The sequence below is a fragment of the Pyxicephalus adspersus genome, chromosome 11, assembly GCF_032062135.1.
Source record: "Pyxicephalus adspersus chromosome 11, UCB_Pads_2.0, whole genome shotgun sequence".
NCBI classification, from domain to species: Eukaryota; Metazoa; Chordata; class Amphibia; order Anura; family Pyxicephalidae; genus Pyxicephalus; species Pyxicephalus adspersus.
The window spans coordinates 53,720,756-53,743,031 of NC_092868.1; the positions used below are offsets into that span (position 1 = coordinate 53,720,756).

The following is a 22,276-nucleotide window of genomic DNA, read 5'->3' on the forward strand; positions in this document are numbered from 1 at the left end:
CCGATAAAGGGTGTTACCTGTGCTGCAAACATTCTGTCTGTAAAGAAAACCTATTCTATAACCTATTCTAAGTCCTATAGCATCTGCACTATAAAAGCTCAGTAACATATGTATTACTGCAAGTTTTTTCTTTGTTGGGCATCTGGAAAAGGCAACTGAAACACATATCATACTGAGAATCTGTAGATCAGGTAATTTTTTTACATATATTTTATTTGCAGAACTTGCAACATGCAACTATGTTGCTATTATTTTTTGGACACAGAGTTTTTTATTTTAACATATAAGCCTTTAGAATATGATTCCTGCTCACATGTGGTCCGGTATTACAGTGGAAATAAAGTTACACTTTTAGGAATCCATGATCAGGCCAAGTCATTATTGCAGAAAGGGAAAGGCGATGTCTGCTCTGCATTAATCCTTCCTACCTGTCTGATCACTCCGGGTATCCACACATGCCAGGAAAGAATTAATTCCTATGCGTCTGTACAGGAGTTAGGCCAATCGAATGGCATTGCCCTGCGAGGGAACAGGTTCCACTTTAAATAATGTCACGTTCTACAGGACGAGAGAAAAGAAGAAAATGGCGGCGCCCTTCAAGGAAACTTTGTCAGGTGAGTATCATGGGTTTGGTGCTGTTTTATATAATGTCATATTAAAGTATATGTAAACTAAATCACTAAAATCTGGTAAATAAATATGTGTGTGCAGATAATTCCTGTAACTAGGTGACCATATTCTGTCCCTCTTCAAATGTTTTCACCCTGTCAAATCCTCTCCCAAAGTAGACTACACAGGGCTTTGTCAATTCACAATACACACAGATGTTCCACTATAGAAAGAAAGTGGCCATAAAGAAGATAGTAGTCACTATTAATTGTATGTTTTAGATTGTTTTTAAAAAAAACTTTATAGGCTTATTTATGTCGATATTTTTGTTGCTGTAACATATATGTTTTACCTGATTTACAATGTATCCCTCTCTCCCCCAAGGAAGCCATACATAATATTAATAATAATAATAATAATAATTATTATTATTATTAAATATTAATAATAATAATAATAATAATAATAAACAGTATTTATATAGCTCCAACATATTATGCAGCGCTGTACATTAAATAGGGGTTGGAAATGACAGATACGGACAGTGACACAGGAGGAGAGGACCCTGCCCAGAAGAGCTTTCAAATCTAAGTGGAATGGGAAGTAGCATACAATAGGAGGGGGTATATGGAATGGTGGGGAAGTAGTGAGGATTTAAGGAGACAGAAGAAGACGGGTAGGCAAGTTTGAAAATATGGGTTTTTAAGGGCTCTTTTAAAGTAGCAGAAAGTTGGAGCAAAATGTTTTTCATTTTGTAAATGCCGTAAAAGTTACAATCAACTAAACTTTAAAAATTGTGCTAATGTGTGTATTTTGGAATTTTTATTATTAATATTAATAATAGTAATAATAATGAACAGGATTTATATAGTGCAAACATATCACGCAGCGCTATACAATAAATAGGGGTTGCAAATGACAGAGGAATACAGACAGTGACACAGGAGGAGAGGACCCTCTTCCAAAGAGCTTACAATCTAGGAGATAGGGGATGAGGTACTCTACAGTAGGTGGTGGCAATTTTAGTAGTATTATAAGTAGCAATATATATATAAATATTACAATAATCATTAGGCTATGTTCAGACTGGCCATGGGGGTGAAGTGTTTACTGCTTCCTCATTCCAGTGAACTAATGCCTCGGGGGAGGTACTATAAGTAACTTCTCCCCATGGCAGGCCCATAAGGAATGAATGGGGGTGGCACTGTGCGGCTCATTACTGCTCACTACTGCCAGCTGTCAAATGTGCAGATGCTGGTTAGTCAAGATCCAGCATTGCCGTGACCGAGTGGTTGGTGAGGTGCCAGCTGTCTGGAGCTGCAAAGGGTCGCTCTATGCCAGAGCAGGGCTGAACCTACCCTTAAGGAAGGCAAAAATTATTTATAGAAAACACATGGGCTGTGACATAATTTGACTTTCTTATATGTTTTAGACAGTACAACAGCAATATCTCCCTGCCTAAACTCCTTTTAGGTTTAGGTTTTCTCACCCGCCTTGCATGACTCCAGGTTGCATGATTATCAATTCAATAAAAAAACAAACAAGGAAAGGGGACCTTTTAAAATACCCCTATAACACCCCTATAAAAAACCCTTATAAAAACACACGACCTTAAAAGATAAAATAAATTGTTTTAGTTTATTCTGCAATTTTGGCTAAAAGCTAAAGCATTGGTATGAGGTAATCAGTCCCTAACCCCAGTGCACTTTCTCACTTTTTGTTCCTGTCTCTATTTGGAAAATGTTCAATCACTACCTTTTATTTTGACCTTCTGTCACCAGATCAGGAAGAGAGCGAAAAACTCAATGAGGCCGCACACTGCAGAGTCCAGGCCCTTACACCCCCCCACCCCATCCTTATCCAAAAGAAAAATACAACTTTGGTATTTGGACTTGATGTTTCTCTCTAACCTTTAACAAAAGTCTGCTACTCCGTCTATTTCACTGACAGGCTCTCATGATTCTCTGTATACCTGAAGAACTTTGTTCTTCACTGTTTTATAATTTTCTTTTTTAATCCATCTCCCTGCATGTATTAATGTCCCAGTATCTTCAGGATCAAAATATACAAACTACAATCGATGAATACAGAGATGACCAAAGGATAAAAAAGACTGACTTTCAAAGCAAAATGCCTGCATCTACATTTCAAAGCATTGAAATGCAACTTACAAATAAAAACTTTACATATTTCCATTTCTCTAAATGCGGGCTGATGGTGAGATGCTTGGTATTTAAACAGAAGAAACAAATATTTCAGGATTACAAGCAGAAATGTTTTAACTCTCCTCTTATCTTCTGCTGTGGTAAAGAGGATATGAATAATGCAGGAGCTGAAAGGTAAACTGGGTGACCTTGACTGCTGATGGGAAGGAAACAGAATATATTTTTGGCTGGCGTAGAAAACTAAATGCATATAAATTCGCCATCGAATGGTTTTCTTTAGAGAACATTTTTTTTTAAAATTGTTTTGAGATTAAATACAGGCAAGCTTTCTATACATGCTAAGGAAAATTCAAGCATCCAGCACCCTTACAAACTATTATACAAAATGACAAAGTGTGATATGATTACTTGTTAATAATTTGATGCTTTACCTCTGTTGAGAGATTTGTTACATTTTTTAAAGCGCATGGAGTTTTGTTAGTGATTAACTGTAGCTTCCTACAGAGATCTGTCATGCTTGATCTCACTTCATCAACGAACCACCAGCCATTGTGTAATATGTTGCTGCTTTATAAATAAAAGATAATAATAAAAAAAATAATAATAATAACAATACCCGCATGTTCACATCACATTCATTGCACCGCAGCTTAGCTTTAAAATTCTCCAAGGACTCTAGTCTAATAATCGCCTCAGGGCTGATATGTGACGAGAATCTGGCATGTGTATAGCACTTGTGCTTCGTGGATCTGTCCTTGTGGATCCACAAATGATGAACGACAAACGATCATAATGAAAATGAAGGGGAGAGAGTGCAGCAGGGTGCTGCTCCGTCGTTCTCTCCCTGGCATCATGTAGTCGTTTGTCATTGGACTGATTGTGAAACTATTGAACCTGTGTACATAGCCTTACAGATCATGTAAACAATTTAGGTGGGTACAGGCATTAGATTTCATGCTATCACCCCATTTGTCTTCTTATACCAGCGGCTCTATTTATAGGTCTGTAAAAAACAGCAGCAAATTTTCCCAGGTCAAAGGCCTTCACCCATATACCAGCTTTTATATACCTTCCATGATGCGTCCTTTACGAAGCCCTTGTAGCAGAAGAAGCAAAAGATAAAGCCATGCAGTCAATAGTTTTAATCAATTAGTGGTGACATCACCTTGTTGGTGATAGAAAAGGATTGTATGTCTGCCATAAGTGGGAGCTGCATTGACCTGCTGAGTTAGGTTTGTTTTACCCAGCTGGAGTCTTGTGTAATCAGGAGTGCATGCAGGGAACGTGAAAGGTTCAGAAATTGGTCGTAACTCCATTCCAGAGTGATGGTAATAGAATATTCTGTATGAGGTCTTAGCACCATCCTTCTCTACCTGCTTTCATTATTTTCTGTACCTATTTCCTGGAATTTACCCTTGCAGCACTGGGATCCTGATGTGATTACTACCAAGGACACCACATGGAGTTTGTATGTTCTTATTGAATTTTTCTTGGTTTGTTATGCTGTCCACATACTGTGCATGTCAAAGTATGCGATGATTCAGAGCAAAGCCCTGACCCTAGCATTGCAAAAGCTTCACTTTAAGGTAGTAAGCTGGTATAAATGAGTTTAGCTCAACATCACCCAAAATATCCTAAAATCATCATAGGTGCAAAAGAATATAACAGCCTACTGATTATGGATATTAGGATAATATTCTTGAGAAGCACATTGAAGTGTATCTCATTTCAAAACTGAAAATGTAATCTATTACTGCATGACAGTCCTTAGATGTGAATGCTGCATTAGATTTATTTAACTGTTTTTTTTCTATATGTTCACCATATAATATAAAAAAAATCTGTCCTCAGGGGCTACATTTACTGCCCCACTTTTAGGGAGGTAAGTTTTGTTGCCACCCATGCTTGGACTTCAAACATCTGCATTTGTTAATCATCATTAAATGGGTGTGTGATTTTTAGTTTACGGAAGAAAAATAAGCTTTTTTTTTACTTATTAGCTATTACTTATTATGGAATAACTGGAGTTGTTATTATGGAATAATTACTTATGAAGGAATCACCAACCTCTGTAGCCGTTGGCACTGTGGAGAAATCATCTCCAAGTTTGATAACAAAGGCACGGAATTCACTGATGGTCTCTCCTTACTTCCTCTAAGTGGGACTTGGCAGCACAACCTAACTTCAGAGTCTCTGTTATGATCATTGAGGATGAATTCTTTCCCTACAAAAAGTCAACAACGCCTCATTTAAAGCCTATTATATACGTATATGTGAAATCATATTTTTTTCTTTTAAAGTTTCGATAAAGCAGTTAAAAAGATAGGCAATTTTTATTTGCTGTTTTGTTTCCCTTTAGGTAGGAACACCTCTCTGTATGTTCTGATGGTTCTGACCATTTTCAAACAGAAAATCTTTTAAATGTTTTTAATTGCTGTTTTTATCCTCGCTAGGTAGGTACACCCCTTTATATGTTCTGATTGTTCTGACCATTTTCAATCAGAAATCTTCTCTAAATTGGGAATTCTGTTTACTCCTGTGACATTTCCAGGAAGGGAAGAGAATTTCCCCAGATAGACACAGACAGCCATAGAAAAACAGTTTTGGCTTTACATGCACTGAAAATGGAACTAAAGTCTTACTTTGAAAAACTGCTGATCAGGCAGGTGTTTATTGCAGAAAGGGACAGGCGAGGTCTCTTTAATAACTGTTCTTACCTGCCTGATTGTCGCCCAGCTGTCAAATTTCCCTGAACTGCGCATGTACAACTCAGCGTTTGTTGCCAAGAATACCCGGCAAACCTGGCTTCCCTTGCACATGCCAGGAATTAATGAACTTCTGTGCACCTGCAGAAAAGTTACGTCCAGCCTGGCCAATCAAGATGGATTGAAATTGTATTTAGGATGATAGGAAGGAAAAAGATGGTAATGCTCTGTGATTGAAGAGATTGAGAGCTTGGTTCTACTTGTCAATTTCCTTTCCAGAGGTTCACACTAAGCTTTCTTTCATGTGCTTCTCTATAGAGGCCTCTTGACAATTCCATACTGTGCAACTTGCCTTTGATGCTGCACTGGGTAAGTAAGCATGGAACCTGTAAACATGCATTGGCTTGCTTTTTCACAGGCTTTAATCCAGAGTCATGAAGATTATTGGGATTTAGTTAGCATGGCCAAATGGTGCAAAAAATAGAAAAATAATTGCAAATTAGCACATAAAAACTGTCCCTGTGAATGAAGAAACAGTAGCATCCGGCACTTACCAGTGCATTGGCTGTTAGAACAACCGTTATGACAGGTACCCTTTAAAAGAATTTCTAGCTGAAGAATTTGTTTTATTAAGGCATAGAACAACCTGAAGGTGAAATTTAATTGTTTGCTTTGATTCCCACTTCAGCATTGCTCTTTGCACTGTCCAACCAAATAAGCCTGAATGAGTGCTCTTACTGGGAGGGGGCGTTTGCTTTTCACATAAATTGCGAGCCCAGGAGGCCTTGAAGCTGCTGCTACCCAGCCAAGATGAAACAGTCGACTTCATTACTATAATTGTAATAATTGCCAAAGGCTCTGCAGTGTGATCAATATGACAAAACAACAAAGGAACGTGGGAGAAAAAGCAAACCTTCCCTCCCCTGCTGTGCAAGCAAGCAGTCAGCCATGCTGTTTATGTGGTATTAACAATTAGTGAGAACATATAATTAAAAGATCTCATAATAGGGAAGCTGGCACTTTACTCTGTCGGTGCTATTCTGTAAAAGTTGTAACAACAAAACTGGATTTTCTTAACAAAATTTTTTTTTAAAGTTTATAACAATATTTTTTGATTTGGTGGGGTGTGGAGTGGTTAATATTTTATGACAACCTTTATAATAAAAGAATAAAATTGATTTATTCCTTCGTAAGGATAACAGGTTGTATCTGTATAATAAACCAGCAGTACTGCACAGATGGCCACACTGGCAAAAAGAAAAGATCTGCCTCTTATCCTTAAGGTAGAACTCTAGGCAGGAATAACAAGATAGAAATGAAAAGCCCATTAAAAGACAAAATAATAAACAGCTTTCGCTGAAGTAACTGCAACCAGGAAATGTTTCCCACAGTATGCTATTTATCTATCTTCATTTCCCGGAAGTTCATTTCCGGGAATGAAAGAAATATACAGGCTGCCATTGCTAACTTCTCTGAATGTATTCTGTCATTGGGTCAATGGGTTCTGATTTATTAAAGCTCTCCAAGGCTGAAGAGGATACACTTTCATCAGTGAATCTTGGAGATCCAGCAAACCTGGAATGGATCTGGTCCAGGATTAAAAACATTTGCTAGCAAAAAGCAAATTACTTTGAAGAAATCCATTCCAGGTTTGCTGGATTACCCACTGATGAAAGTGTATAATCTTGTGAGCTTTAACAAATCAGGCCCAATGACGCAAAGTATTTAAGTTAACTGAATGATGTCAACAATGGCAGCCTGCATGTTTTATTTAGGCCCCTTTAAATGTTTTTGTTATATTAAGATGCATTCCTAGACAATCTGCACATTGTGATGTGTTATCAATGGTTACTGGAAAGCCATTCAAAATTAGAAGCATTTTTCCTCATGGTGCATTGCATTGGGTGTATTTTTTGTACTTACGTACCTGGGTTTCATTCACGCCAATCTGTGAATGAAAGCATTCAAAAACAATGAAACCACTGCCAGATAGTCACACAATCCCATGTGGCGTTTCTTCTAATAACAGTGACTGGTGATCTGATGCTCCTCTTATTTCTCAACAATTCGGTCTTGTGTCTGCCCTTTGTGGAAACATCATTTTCAGATGCTTCAGGACCCCATAACAGTTCCAATGAGGACCCGGTGATATACTATGCTTACAGTCAGTGGACAGCATCTACTTTACTGGGAAGAACATGAGCACTGCATACTGGACCATCTAATGATACTAATCAGAAGAAGGAAGTCAGGGAACCACGGTGGCTCAGAGGTTGGCACTCTGGCCTTTGCAGAACTATGTCCCAGGTTCCAATCTCGGCCAGGGCCCTACCTGCATGGAGTTTGCAGGTTCTCCCTGTGTTTGTACAGGTTTCCTAAGGGTACTCCGGTGTCCTCCCACATTCCAAAAACATGCAGTTAGGTTGATTGTCTTCCCCCCCAAAAAAATTGACCTTAGACTGTAATAAAGACATATGACTATGATAGGGACATTAGATTGTGAGCCCGTTTGAGGGACAGTTAGTGACATGACTATGGACTTTGTACAGCGCTTTGTAAGATGTTAGCACTGTACGAATATTGTATAATAATATTAAAGGAACCTGACCTGGCATGTTACTGTTCTATGCAATGCAAACTATAAATAATTAAAAGTAAAGGTATTCATATCCATGCTTCATGTTCAGTTTACATGTTGAAGGACTGGCAAAAGGAAGTTGCTTACCATATGCTGCAAAACTCCAAAGGCTAAATGGACTTAGTAAAGTTGTATACTGGTTGCAGGTCACTAACTAATTTTTCCTACTACACAGAGTTGCAACAAATGAAATCAATCAATAACATAATACCCAGGTTATACCTGTAACAGTCAAGTCAAATTCAGATAAACTCATTGAGTTTTATGACCTGCATTACAACAAGAAGCAAGGCTTTCAACATCATGCAAATAATTCTGGTCTTTAAACAGCACGGCATGTTACAACACAGTCACATATGACAAAAAAGAAAAATCTTTTGCCTTCAGGCATGCATCAGGATTTAAGTTATGTACGCCCAGTTTTCATCGCCTGCAGACGTGACAAGTCGTACTCGGCACCAACGTTTTAAAGGGATGAGCAGGTTAAGTCAATTTATGGAACAAAATACAAGAGAACTGCATCCAGGACGTGAAATAGCACAACTAATGGAAGTTAAACATTTGCTGTCTCAGTCTATTGTTTTTTCCTGATTTTGACTAAGCTATTTTACAATGTAATGTTTAAATGTGCAACAGCTGCTTTTTCTATGGTCTGTCAGCTGTAAATGCAAGTAAAAAAAAGAAAAAGGTCAATGATTTTTCAGTCTCAGTAATGACGAATTAAAAAAGAAGAGAAAATCATTCAAGGTTAGCACCGTGCGCAGATAACCACTGACTCAGAGCAGCGGATCTGCAGAAGGAACAAGGTGGCGGCGAAAATTAAAAAAATGTCAGTCTACGTCCAGCTGCCACTGGGGCTTTGACAAATACATCATTTGGTACAATTTCCAGACATGTTTGGGAGATTTAAAAAATTGTGCTCGGCTGCAGTGTAATTCTGATGCCTTTGTGCATTGTCTCAAGTAATAAATGGAATTTGCATGCAGATGGAAGCTATAGAATATGGAGTGCAGAATATTTCAGGTGGCTCTAGCTGTTTGGTGATCGACTCTGAACTGCATGACAATGGCGGTAGTACAAGTGTTGGTTCTCTGTGTTCAAGATCACCCGTAGGAGGGTAAAATGAGTCATATTTGTTTCTGAATAAAGGCCTTTCTACAGTTCAGACTATCAGTTTACTAATTATTACTTGACATTTGCTGGTAGGTGGTTAGCCATGAGTAATCTGTACCTCTCAGGTCAGTTTAATTGATATCAATGATCTTTTTTGGCTATCTGTCATTCTTCCCACTGGTTAGCAATGTAATAGGCATTATACCTACTGACCACTAAAGTGAAAAACTGTGAGTTGCAGATGTAAAGGCTGATCCAGAATAACAAAATAAAATATTTAGCTCAGGTCCATGGTCCGTGCTACTCTCAGTGGCTCACATGTAGTATAGCTATTGGGTCCTAATTTGGGGTCTCTGGGTCACCCACTGTCTAATTATATTAATGCCCTAAAATCAGAAATAAAAATATAATATATTGAAGCTTCTTGGATATAATATAATTTTTAGTTTTTAGTTTAACCTAGTGATACAGCCAGTAACACACTTTCTTTACTGGGGTAACCACTCACTCACGGTATTACATCTATTGTTGCTACTCCAGGGCAGGAAGGACAATCAAAAATTTCACTCTCTCATATCGGTTTGTGGAGGTGAACTGAGCAGCAGAGGTGGCACTGGTTGCATTATCCAGTAGGGACTATAATTGACTTCTACTGATCTTGAGGTCCGTACAGATTTCATTGCTAGAAGTAGTTGTTCATGATCATCTCAAGTGAAAATCTAGCATCAGTGCCGGTCACTAAACTGATGACTGATCACTAAACAACCAACCGCTTACAGTACCCACTGCAGGATAAACCCTGATTATCCTCTGCTCTATTGGTACAGCGACCGATCATCCTACTATTGTTGGATAAACTAGCAATCGTTTCTAGCTACTATAATTGAGTGTACATTCGTTAAGAGTTTGCAATAGCATTAGGTGAATCCCCCAAACTGCTGTACTCATTTGTATTCTGTAAGCAACAAAATCACCCTGACACTTTATCAGCCCTGTGCATTTTAGTTACTGAATGTCTAAAAGAAAAATGAACGCTAGTCAAGAGCTAAATAAGCTATTTTCCTCTTCTCCCCGTTGCTGTAATATTAATATTCCATCTTGTGCTCTGGGAGAATAGTTTGGACAGAGAAGTTCCTTCATTACGGAGACTAAGATGTTTCTGCTCTTGACGTGACAAGTTCAAGTTGTTCTGAAAAATCTCATTAGAATGCCGTCGTTATTTTAATTTATGTGAATATATTAGCAGAATGAAACATGCTGTGAATAGTTTAGATTTTTCTGCAGCAAGGTCTGACTGTACGTGAAACCTGTCTGGGATATAATGGCCATTGTAGGTTCAGTTTCCACCTAACACAGCCCCTGTTCCCATATGGCCTGACTTGCGTACCAGCGCTCGGTTGCCCTTATGACTCACGTGGAGAATGTACAAATCGCTATTGCCAGCACAGATGGTTGCTTACCTGCATTCCATGCATAATAAGATATTATGTCTCACTGCATGAACAATCATTAATGTCAAGGGCACGACAAGCTTCTGTGTTGTATACAAATTGTGTACATTTGCACCACTAATAAAAGCCATTGCTCATCGGAGGCAAAAAGAGTTTACAGCAATTGTAAAATGTAATGGTCAACAAGCATCTTTTTGAGACAATGGTTCTGATTTATTAAAGCTCTCCAAGACTGGAGAGGATACATTGTCATCAGTGAAGCTGGGTGATCCAGCAAACCTGGAATGGATATGGTCCAAGACTGAAAACATTTCGCTGATGAAAGTGAATCCTCTCCATCCTTGGAGAGCTTTAATAAATCAGGCCCACTGTGTTGTCAACCTAAATGTTAAGCTCACTGAATGTTTCTAAAAGGATAAAGCGGGGGGAAATGTCCATATACATTTTAATTCCTAGGACTAAGATACCCTTTAATGACACCATTCAACAGTCTGGAGTGAGACAGCTCCTACTATGCACTGAGGATCTCACAATGGACTGTTGAATGTTGGGGGCAGTAATAAACAATGGGTTAGGACTCCAAGCAGGGCAGTCCAGGCTTTTTGTACTTGTGTTTAAAGAATAATGTTTTAAAATGCACCTGCTATCATACCAACCGCATTAAAAGTTAAAAAAAAAATAAACTTCATGAGCCATCATTATGTAAATCTCTAGCAGCTATTTTCACCTTATTATGTGTCAATGTCTGTATCCGTCTGTCATTTGAACTCTTATTTAATGTACGGCGCTGCGTAATATGTTGGTACTATATAAATCCGGGTAAATAATATCTGAAGCATGAAAGTGTGGTCAAACACTATTCTCCCACCACCATGTTCTGTCAATTAGTTGTGACCGGCAATAAAATCCCCAAAAAACACAGTGGTTCTAGTTTGCAAGCTACGTTTACAAACATAACCTTTTTTATTACACTTTGTTATTTCATAAAAAGTACGTAAGCCAGCTAACCACACAAATGACGTGGGCTCTCAACAGAAATCAGAAGCAGCTGCTAAAACAGAATAGAGTGGGAGCTGAAGCCAGTGTCACAATGGCAGGAACCATCAGTTGTGATGAAGACACAATACTAAGCTTTATTTAAGTGTGAAATAAATCAGCTGCTGCAGATAAGGGCCACAACTTCTGATTGCGTTAACTAGGCTGTTGGTGACCATGAAGGATGTGATTTACATACAAACTGTGTAGTGATGGCAGGTACTCCTTAAAAAGCACACAAATGTGGATCTGAAGATGAACAAGTGTACTTGGATATAACACAAGCTAATGAACGATCGTATAGTGCATGATTCTGTACATGCTGAAACGATTCAATCATTCAAATATAATCCACCAATAATGTACACACACTATGCGATTGTTTGAACGATGCAGAAAGTGACGTGTAACAGAGAAAGTGTACCGCAGAAACATTCACGATCACTGAACGATTGTACACACAATAGATAGCGGACGAACATTGTCCAATCAGATTCGCCCGGACATTCCTTGTTCATTGTCTTCCTTGGCCTGTCATTGTTCATTTTTTTTGTTAACGATTATCGGACAATCGATTGTTAGTCGTTAGTTTCCAACGATAACTATTGCATGTGTGTAAGTGCATCTTAACAGATGCTGTGATATTCTATCAAAAACAATGACACAGCAACTGACAAAATCTGTATGTACAACTGTACATATTTTCTTCACTTATTATAAGGCCAGGACTAAAAAAAAAAGTTGAGTAAAACTTAAATGCCAACTGTCATTAAATCCAGAAATGGCGCTCCGTCTAGAAATGGAGTAGGGAAGTGGGCAGCTGAAAATGAGTAATCTTTTTTAATAGCATGATGGGTGAAGTATTTCTAAGAAAATATGTTTCAGCTGGATTTCCACTTTAAAATTATTAATAAAAAAACTGCCTGCAGTCTTTTCTTTGCAATCAGTATTTAGATTGTGGTAATTACATTTGGTAAGGGCACTTGGTTTAGTAAAGACATTTCATTAACCTAACTTCATTTATAACAGAACAGGCAAATTTGGGAGGACACTTTAAAGCAGAATTCAACTTTAATTTGAAACTGAACCATTAGTTAGGTACCCATCATCTCCATTTTCCAGAGATACCAAGTCCTCCTCCGTTGTCCAGCAGCAGTCCTCTTCTGAGTTAAATGATGCCCAATGTCATTCAAGCAATTCTTGTAAGCCATGGCCATCCTGAAGGTGCTTTATTACACAGCCTGGGCTCACAATGTGTTGTAGGTAGGCCCTCAGCATCCTTAGTTACAGTGCAGGGCCGCTGGTCCTGCCTTGTAAAAGACAACATCAAAGCCCATGACCACAGCACAGACAGCGCTTTAAAGAAGAGGCTAACGGGGTGCCATGTTGTTAATAGAAGCTTGTGGGAGAAAAGGAATATGGAAAGTTAAAGTCCTTTTTATACCCACTAAAACAAAAATGTTCTTTTAAACTTTGCAAAACCGCGGGGTGTTAGTATTGAAATAGTTAAGCTTTGGGACACTTTATAAAATCACACCTTCTACAACATAATGTAAAGAAAGAAATATTTTAGGCTAGCACTGAACTTTTGTGTTGCTGAGTGTCAGAGTTTGATATCAGTATGGAATGTGTCTGTAGCTTGGATGGAATTTCAGAAGTTTGGCTCATATACATCAACAGGATTGGAATGCTATACACGTATAAAGGGTATGCAGGGAACATGCATGCAAAGTTATATATATATATATAAAATTTTTATGTCTACCATATTAAAGATGATTACTTAGCACCAACTAAAGTAATGTACAAAGTTATTTTTTTACATTGTTTAACCTATTTTACAGCATTCTGCCCTTCTTTAGCAAAAGAGGTTATCCAGTCTTCCAGAACAGAGCATTCTGCTCTCAAACCTTATCCAAAATGCAAAAAAACATGCAGAGTGCAACAAATATTCAATTAAAAAACAAAGTGTCTCACATAGCATTTGAAGTCAATGTTCAGGTAAACGATTTGCAAATATTTGAAGTGTCAACAATGCTAGTGGAAACACATCTCAATTCACTTTAAAATGAGCTCCTCCACAACTTATATTATAATCACATTACCTTAAAGGAGCTAAGTGGCTTTGGTCACACCTAAGGTGAAAAATTAAACTGTGACCTCTTCATTTCCTCTCCTCATCAACATTCATGCATTCAGTGTGTCCTGTAAAATAGAAATCAATGGCTGCAAGTCCTTTGTTTTGGCAATATAAGATGGACGGACGGATGGACGGACAGATAGATAGATAATACAGAATTTATTTTGTAAAGAGATTTTAAAAATCACTTTTTTTAAATTATTTATTACTTAAGGCTTTCTTTGCCTCTTGCTGTGCTTTAAATGCGGTATTAATTAATATGGAAAGCACAATGTGTTAGGTGCCAGAAAGCAAAGCCAAGCCAAAATCCATTTGCCCTTGTACCTTGTAATAGCTTGGCTTCATGCTTAATGGTATAAAATGCAAAACAATATTATCTTAGTCTAGCCATTATTTATTAATAGAGTAATTCAGTATCAGTTACAATAGTATTCTTAGAAGGCAACATTAACTAGACTGCACAGTTGTTACATATATATATATCTGTATACAGATATATGTTACTTAGACCACAGCTGCTGCAGAACATCTTCAGTTTTAAAAGTTGCTATTATTGCCCAGTTTATTTAGGACTTTTTAGGTACTTAAGTCACGCAAGGATCAAGCTGCCCAATCAAACTTAGATTTGATCTCAGAAGCTTTGGTTATACATGTGAATAGTCTAAAGCAGCGGTCGCCAACTGATAGTGGTCCGAGCGGGGTCAGGCGAAGCACCTTGGAGGGCGCACCAGGCAGGGCCACAGACCATGTCCCCCGTACAGATCACAGGTTCAGGAAAGTGGGTGGGTTGTGTATCTGGACACAACCCCCTCTCCTATTGCATTCTCAGATCTGCGATGGGAGAGTGGACGGGTTCTGGCATCATGACATCACTATGGAGGAAGTTTCCTCCCCTTTTAGTGACACCCTGCTCCAAGAGCATGTGCAGGGTGGAGCGCGTAATTTTAGGTTGGCGACCACTTGTCTAAAGCAGAGTTTCTCAAACTGTGTTCCTCCAGAAGTTGCTAGGGGTTTCTTGAGCAATTTGTGACTCTTGGGTCAATATAACTGACACCAATGTTTTTGGCTATCTGTAAGTGTGACATTTGTATCACTGGCCAGCATGTAAGAGGCATTCTTCCTAAATATAGAAGGGGTTCACCATGATATGAATGTTATTTAAAGGGTTCCCCCATGTTAAAAAGATTGAGAAACCCTGGTCTAAAGCCTGATGCAGATGCTAGACTTTTGTACCTGAGACATCCATTTGTTTATTTATAATAGCTGGTATTTGGCATCATATACCTCACCCTCGTCTGAAAAAGGAATTACGGTGCAGAACAGATAGGGCCATTAGTATGTGTTGCTGCAGATTTGTGATTTTTTATTTTAGATCCCGGCCCGGAGTTTCCTGGTAGGAATGGGTGGACCAGGCTCTCCCTTTTGGCTTCAGTGCACCTGGCCATTGATAATGAGACACCTGCACTAGAATTAGGGGGATTTGCAGCCTGAGGCCAGGCTGTATGCTGGGAGAGACCAGGAGGTATTCCTATGTCTGGGTCTGTGGGACCTACAGCTCAGAGGTGTGTCAGAGAGATGTTTTTTTATGCCATGTGAGGGATTTTGCTCATTTTTGTGAATAAATGTGGGCATAGTGGCTCTGAAATTGGAACAGAAGTCTCAAATACTTCTCTGCAACAAGTGCATTTGAAGCTATTCTCCCACAATAAATACCTCAGAAAAATAAATGAAGTGATTTTGAGGTGTTCTGATTATCTTCTTTTGGGGTTATCAAGGAACAAGTGATGGCACATTGAACATTTTTGGAGCCACCAGATCTGGATGTGACGTAAAATCCTCCATGTAGCTTTCTTCCTCTCAAATTCTGGTAAATTTTTCTAAAAAGACAGAGAAAGCAGAAAAAAATGGTTTTAATCCTTATGGCAATAATAATAAAGGTTTGACTATAAATAGACATTAAAGCAACTTTGTTATCTTAAAAAGAACTTGGGAAAGAAAAGGATTCATACGTACCTGTCCCATTGTATATTTTAGAAATCTCTGCTCTCCGTATAGCAAACCTGCCAACAAAATCCACAGATCTAGCACAGTTTGGAGGACTGTTTTCCCCCCACTGTGTTCGGTGGTTCCTCCCATTGACCTCTATATTGCCACTGTGTCCTATAGACCCGCAGCAACTGGTGGGTGAAACCATTAAAGAGGAACTAAACTGAAAACTGCCTAAAACAAAAAAATACACTTACCTTCAATCCCGCAGGGCAGTCCAATCCATCCAGAGGTGTCATCAGTCGGGTCCTGCATCGTCCTGGCATCCGACACCGAGCCGGCATGCCCAGTGCCGCCATTTTCTCCTCCTGGTTCTTCTTCCTATGTCACCCAACCCAGGCAAGAGAACAGGTGACGTAGGATGGGAAAAAAAACTTGCCAATCTCACTGAACATGCGTGAGATCTGCAATTTTTAAATTTTTCACTAAAATGGCCCCTTCTGCGCATGCCAGAGATGCTCAGGCATGCGCACAAGGAGCACCCAAGATCCTTCCGGGATGTGTGACGTAGGTATCCCAGGAGGCTTTGCGCTCCCATTCATTCTCGATCGCCTATGCGAGAATTAGGAAGCGGTGCTGCACCCTTTTTTTTTAAACACTTAAAAAAAACAAACAACAGAATTTCTACTTAACATAAAAGGGTTGTCTTCCCTTTTATGTAAAGTGAAATTTCTGAGTTTAGGTACGCTTTAAATGCAGAGGGGAATCGGGTACCTGACATGAAGGTAATTGGTCGGACTTTCCCACCCTATCATGCTGCCTTTTCTTGGTTGCCAGGGAAACCCGGCAATGCTGTTTCCCTTGCATATACTGGGGATGAACTCACGCGTGGGAGTTACATCATCCCAGAAAAGCCAATCAGGATGTCTGATTCTTGCCTCCGGGAAGAAGAAGGATGATGGCGGCATCCTGCAATGGAACGCGTATAGCTGAATTGTGTAGCTTTAGTTACCACAGGTAAATTATTTTTATTTTAAATCATGACAGGTCCTCTTTTAGTAATAAAACATAAATACATTTTTTTACAAATTTGTAATTGCAAATATAGCATTATTTTGTGTATATTTGGGCACCAAGGTGCCAGGCTAGTGGTAAATGACCTCTGCGTCACCCTTTTTTGACACTGCTGCTCGTTGGCAAAGCATTCCTGGAAGTGATTCCATTATGTTGGCAGCTATGGCACCTACCCATGATTGCAGAGGGCCCTCTGGCTGTTGTTATGTCCATAGGGTGCTGAGCTGGCAGACTCCATACAACACTGGAGGCAAACCATGATAATAGTAATTTTGGTAATGTGTCTGCTGGCTGTGATGGTGCAGCCAGGGTGTGCCCATGTTGCAGAGCATCATTGAGGAGGATGCAGAGAATGTCGCCCGCCCAGAGCCGAAGATGCCTCAGTTCATCCCCTCAGGCGGTGGGCGGGGCTTCTCCTCAGCCCACAGTGGGCGGGAAAGGGCTGCGTTCCACAGGCGACCAATCGCGTTTGGCTAAGAGGTCTAGAGTAGGCGTGGTCAAAGGTGTGGGTGGAACGCAAACGTTGCAGGGTTTGGTGTGGCGGCGGAGCAGAGTGGGCGGGGCTGGTAACCGCGGTGCCCGCAGACACAGAGAGACGTTTTCTCAGTAGCACCATCCGCCATCTTAGCTCGGCACCGGGGAAACAGAGCGGGGACAGCGCCGGGGGACTCAGGGCGAGGAGCTCGGGATACTGAAAAAGGAGGGGAAGACTGGGACCGGCTTATCACAGCAGGGTGGAGAAGATGCCCGGGATGTGGCGGTGCTCCCCGGCCTGCCTGCTGCTGCTCATCACCGGCTTGCTGTGCGGGGCTTTGGCCACTAGAGGTAAGCAGAGAGGAGATGGGGGACCCCTCCGGGTGTGTCCTGCTTTGGGGGCCACAGAGCCAGGGTCACGTGATAGGCGATCACTGGGCATCAGAACCCTGGCAGGGGGTGCCTGGGGGCAGAACGATTCCCAGCTTCCATTGGCCTCACCTATTGTGGCACCTGTGCAGGTAGCACTCCGGGGCTCATTTGTGGCCCCTATGATTTAGGTATATACCTACACCAGTGGTCTTTCCAGGAAATATGATCAGGCAATGGGTGGCACGGATTATACCAAAGCTGGTTCCAATCTATGGTGACCCAATATTACATATAGGAACTAAATATATATTGTGGCTCGGCCAATCAGATTGTTCCTTTTTGCCCTTATAGGGCAAATCCCATAATGGAGGGTGACAGGTTAATGTCACCTGAATGATGCCAAGCCTGTGCAGATCCATGGCTAAACATTACAATCTTGATCTTTTCTGCTACCAAATAATCTCCTTTGGCACCAAACATCTCCCAGGGTCGGTGACCCCCCCTGGCATCACAACCACCCATCCTTCACATTCCGGTGTAATGATAACAGAGAGTGCCCTCCCTTCCATGATAACACCAGAGAATGGTTGGCACCATCTGGCAGAATCCCCCGATGCCCAGGGCCGGCTCAGCTCATCGCCATATCGGCTTCTACAATTCGCCTTCAGATTATAAATCCTGATTGGTTGTTCAGAATATATATATGGTATATGTGCGTGAAATAAAATTGTCCCAGATCATCAATGCAAAATGCTGCCCTGTGCCGGAGAAATCTCCGTCCATTGCTGACATTATTATTATTAATAAACAGGATTTATATAGCGCCAACATATTACGCAGCGTATATATTTGTATTCCCTAATTTCATAATAATCAAAGAATAATTCCAATGCTAAAAGAAAAATCCTCCCTGTGAATCCCGAGAATGCCCCATCTTGTCTGCACATCCCCCGGTGCCTATTTGTGTCCGGTATTATTATTAGTACATCCCAGTTACTCCCTGCATTTCTGCGCTTTGAGGTCATCTGTTAGGACCTTCAGCCCTTTTCACCCTGGCCATGCCAAGGCAGCACCCTAAAAGCATTGCACGAAAAAACACCCATTTTCAGTAATAAAAGAAAATAAAGCCCTGCAAAAGATTTTTTAAATCCATGTGTTTTGTCCTCTCGCTTTGTTCATATTTGACATTTCCTTCCAGATCTGAAAATATTATGTATTTATTTATTACAGCTACTGGGTGATTCTTTATTATTTTTATACACTTTTGTATTTTTAGATTGCTGTGTATCTGTTTTTGAATATGGTCTACATTTATTGAATGGGAAGCTGTGCTGAAACTTTTGTGCCTACAAATATTGTAATTGAATTTCTATAATGCAGCCAGTCGCATGTTTCATTTAATATCAATGTTATTAGAAAGATAGAACATTATGCATGCATTTCTTTCACCTAAAAGCATATTTCGGGGTTACTCGGCAATGCCCTATGCAGTGTCCTCTCCAGCCCCTTTTAGCTGGGCGCACTGGATGGTTGCTGAAGAGTTGATCCACAATTCAGGGGCTGCTACCTACCTACAGCTTCTTACCACCCAGCATAAAAAAAAATCTGTATTGAACACTGCTATGTATATTGGGTGCATATAAGGTTCTTCATTCATAGTCTATATTGGGCAGCTGGTAATGCCAAGTCTGTGCCAGTCTATAATGGGCACCAGGTAATGCCAAGCCCATGTCAGTCTATAATGGGCACCAGGTAATGCCAAGCCCATGGTCTATAATGGGCACCAGGTAATGCCAAGCCCGTGCCAGTCTATAATGGGCACCAGATAATGCCAAGCCCGTGCCAGTCTATAATGGGCACCAGGAAATGCTAAGCCCGTGCCAGTCTATATTGGGCACCAGGTAATGCCAAGCCTGTGCCAGTCTATAATGAGCACAAGCTAATGCCAAGCCTGTGCCTGTCTATAATTGGCACCAGGTAATGCTAAGCCCGTGTCAGTCTATATTGGGCACCAGGTAATGCCAAGCCCGTGCCTGTCTATAATGGGCACCAGGTAATGCCAAGCCTGTGCCAGTCTATAATGGGCACCAGGTAATGCCAAGCCTGTGCCAGGGTTGATATGTGCACAATACATGTACCAGAGGATGCCTTTCCATACCAGAGCTCCTCGGATTATATAGAACTCTGTATGTCATTGCAATGGCAGTCCCAGCCTTATATCTATGGAGATCTGAATGTGATTCATGACCTCTGTTATTGGTTTTCTATATCCTGTATGCATAAGAAATGTAATTGTTTCAATATTTTTCCAACGCCAACTGGTTGGCGTGTTTCTTGTTTTTAGCTATTCACTTTAATTGTTTTTATAAAGGACCGGTCTTGCAGATCTAGGTTTATTTTTTTTCCTTCAGCCTATTATTGCTCTGTTTGTTCCTGTGTTGTGTTTGCAAAGCTGCACCTCCTCCCAGATTTATTTCCCGATAGCTTTCCTGTTTGCAGTGATCGGGAGAAGTCAATAGATGTATGTGCTGCTTACTCAGAAATCTCTCATCAGCAAGACCTCATCTGTAGCGTGCTCTGATTCATTAGTTCCCCTCCCTGGGGATCGGCACTCACACACTTGCACAGATTATTATTTCGGGTGTCACAGCCGTGCGTAGCGTCTCCTATACCGGTGTGTCGGTCTTATATAGTGACAGGCTCCAGTTTGGAGTTATACGCATTGCAGACCTCCATATGCCTTTTCCTGAAGGACTCGGGGCCGCATTTGTTGCAAAGGACGGCATGCTTTATACGATGTGTATAATAAATCTAGTGCTCCAATATTGCCATTTATTTCACGCTTCCTGTTTCCGATCATACATACCATTTAGTATTTCAAGGAACGATCAGCCTCATTCACCCAACATCTGTTATAGATATCTATGTAGTCGAAGGCAACAAATTCTTTCCATGATGTCCTGGAGGAATGGATGATTTCTACGGAAGCGTCTGTTTTGTCCATGAGAGACTTGACAATTTGCATTTTGTTTTGTCAATCAAGATAGGTGAACGTATTTTAACAGCAAATAGAAATAGGTGAATGTATCGTAGTTTATTAAGCAGACGTGGGCAGATGTACTTAGAAGCGGCCTCTGTATAAAGTGTTACATCTTTGTAAATGACTATGTTCTGTATTGTGCTTTACTTTGTACTATATTCGGGGCAGGGTCCTCCTGTGTCACTGTTTGTCATTTGCAACCCCTATTTATTGTACAGCGCTGCATAATATGTTGGGGCTATATAAATCTTCTTTAATGATAATTATAATATTACGTTTTTGTAAATTTCAGCAATTGAAGGGATATGCTGTGTTTGCTACATGGGCCAGCGGGTTGGTTAACAACCCACCCAACCATGTACCTTAGTAACCAGCCAAATGTGTATTCTAGCCTTCATTCCTGATACCTTTGGGCCCCCATAATAAAAACCATGGTATACTCTCCTTACCTGTGGCATCGTTCCTCACTGCAATCACAAAGAAATAATAAAAGCATAATAAAAGACAGATTTGTTTACCTTTCAGATACATTAACTTCAGAAAATAAAAACAGCCCATTGACTGAGCAAATTCTCCGTATGATTTTTTTCTGTCCTGTTACCTGGTGAGGGGGACAGTTAGTAAAAAACTGGAATGTTCGATTCAAAGCAGAACTAAACCCTGTTCTGTCGCAGGGTGATTCCATCTTCTTCCTTCTTCTCCTCATTGTTGCGTACTTGGCCATCCTGATTGGCCGGGCCAGGATGATGTAACTCTGGCGTAGGCGTGCGCAAGTTCACTTGGCCTCAGGAACTGCAGGGCAAGCTAGGATGTGCTGGATAACCTGGCAACCAATGATGAGCTGCGCATGCGCAATTTAGCAATTTTGACAGTCCCATCGAGCGGTCAGGCAGGTAAGTATGCTTAATGAAGAAGGGACACTGCCTTGTCCCTTTCTGGAACACAACCTTGCATGCTCACAGAGTTTTACATTTTCTTCTAGGTGAGAATTTTTAGTTTTTGTAAAAAAAAAAAATTTGGGCTGTTTTCTTTTAAAGGAACAGTCCTTGCATGGCCACCTTTGTGTTGTGGGTTTGCTGTACCTGAAATCGTTGGTTATTCAGCCACCATTGTACATTTTTTTCCACAGGCAGAATCAATTCAATTTTTTAAATTTTGTATGAAATGTACACAAATTTAGTGAGCATTGGATTCAATTTGTGAACAGACATTAACAGTCTGGCCTTGGTAAGGCACATTGGTCAGGTAAAGAATGTTTTGAGCATTGGGCAAACATCCATTCTGATCTGATAAATAAAGAAGGCAAAAAAGCTGGAGTTTATCGGCAGTTTCACAATTGTATTTCAATGTTAAACATACATAAGTACCAGAGAGTTAAACAAGATAGGCCAGCATTAATGCCCCATAGGAAACCCTAAGGTACTCTGCCACAACTAGATGTTATCTTGATATTGGGTTAATCCTTAACACTGCT

The 22,276-nt window shown here is 40.2% G+C and overlaps 1 protein-coding gene and 1 long non-coding RNA gene across 5 annotated transcripts in view; one reads left to right on the top strand and one right to left on the bottom strand.

Moving 5' to 3' along the window:
* Positions 1 to 12,873: 12,873 nt before the first annotated feature.
* LOC140341129 (uncharacterized) lies at positions 12,874 to 17,377 on the bottom strand. The gene is made up of 3 exons (XR_011922817.1): positions 17,090 to 17,377; positions 15,570 to 15,733; positions 12,874 to 13,921 (listed from the first exon to the last, which is right to left on the bottom strand). It is a non-coding gene; the product is annotated as an uncharacterized lncRNA (long non-coding RNA).
* Positions 17,378 to 17,481: 104 nt separating this feature from the next.
* CLSTN1 (calsyntenin 1) overlaps positions 17,482 to 22,276 on the top strand; it is a 68,413-nt gene continuing 63,618 nt past the window's right edge. For 2 of the 4 annotated variants that reach the window (XM_072426675.1, XM_072426677.1), the window contains exon 1: positions 17,482 to 17,741. In XM_072426675.1, the coding sequence (XP_072282776.1) occupies positions 17,660 to 17,741 (82 nt within the window). In that variant the 5' untranslated portion in view covers positions 17,482 to 17,659. The remainder of the gene's footprint in view (positions 17,742 to 22,276) is intronic. The other 2 variants (XM_072426676.1, XM_072426678.1) reach the window with 1 other exon arrangement.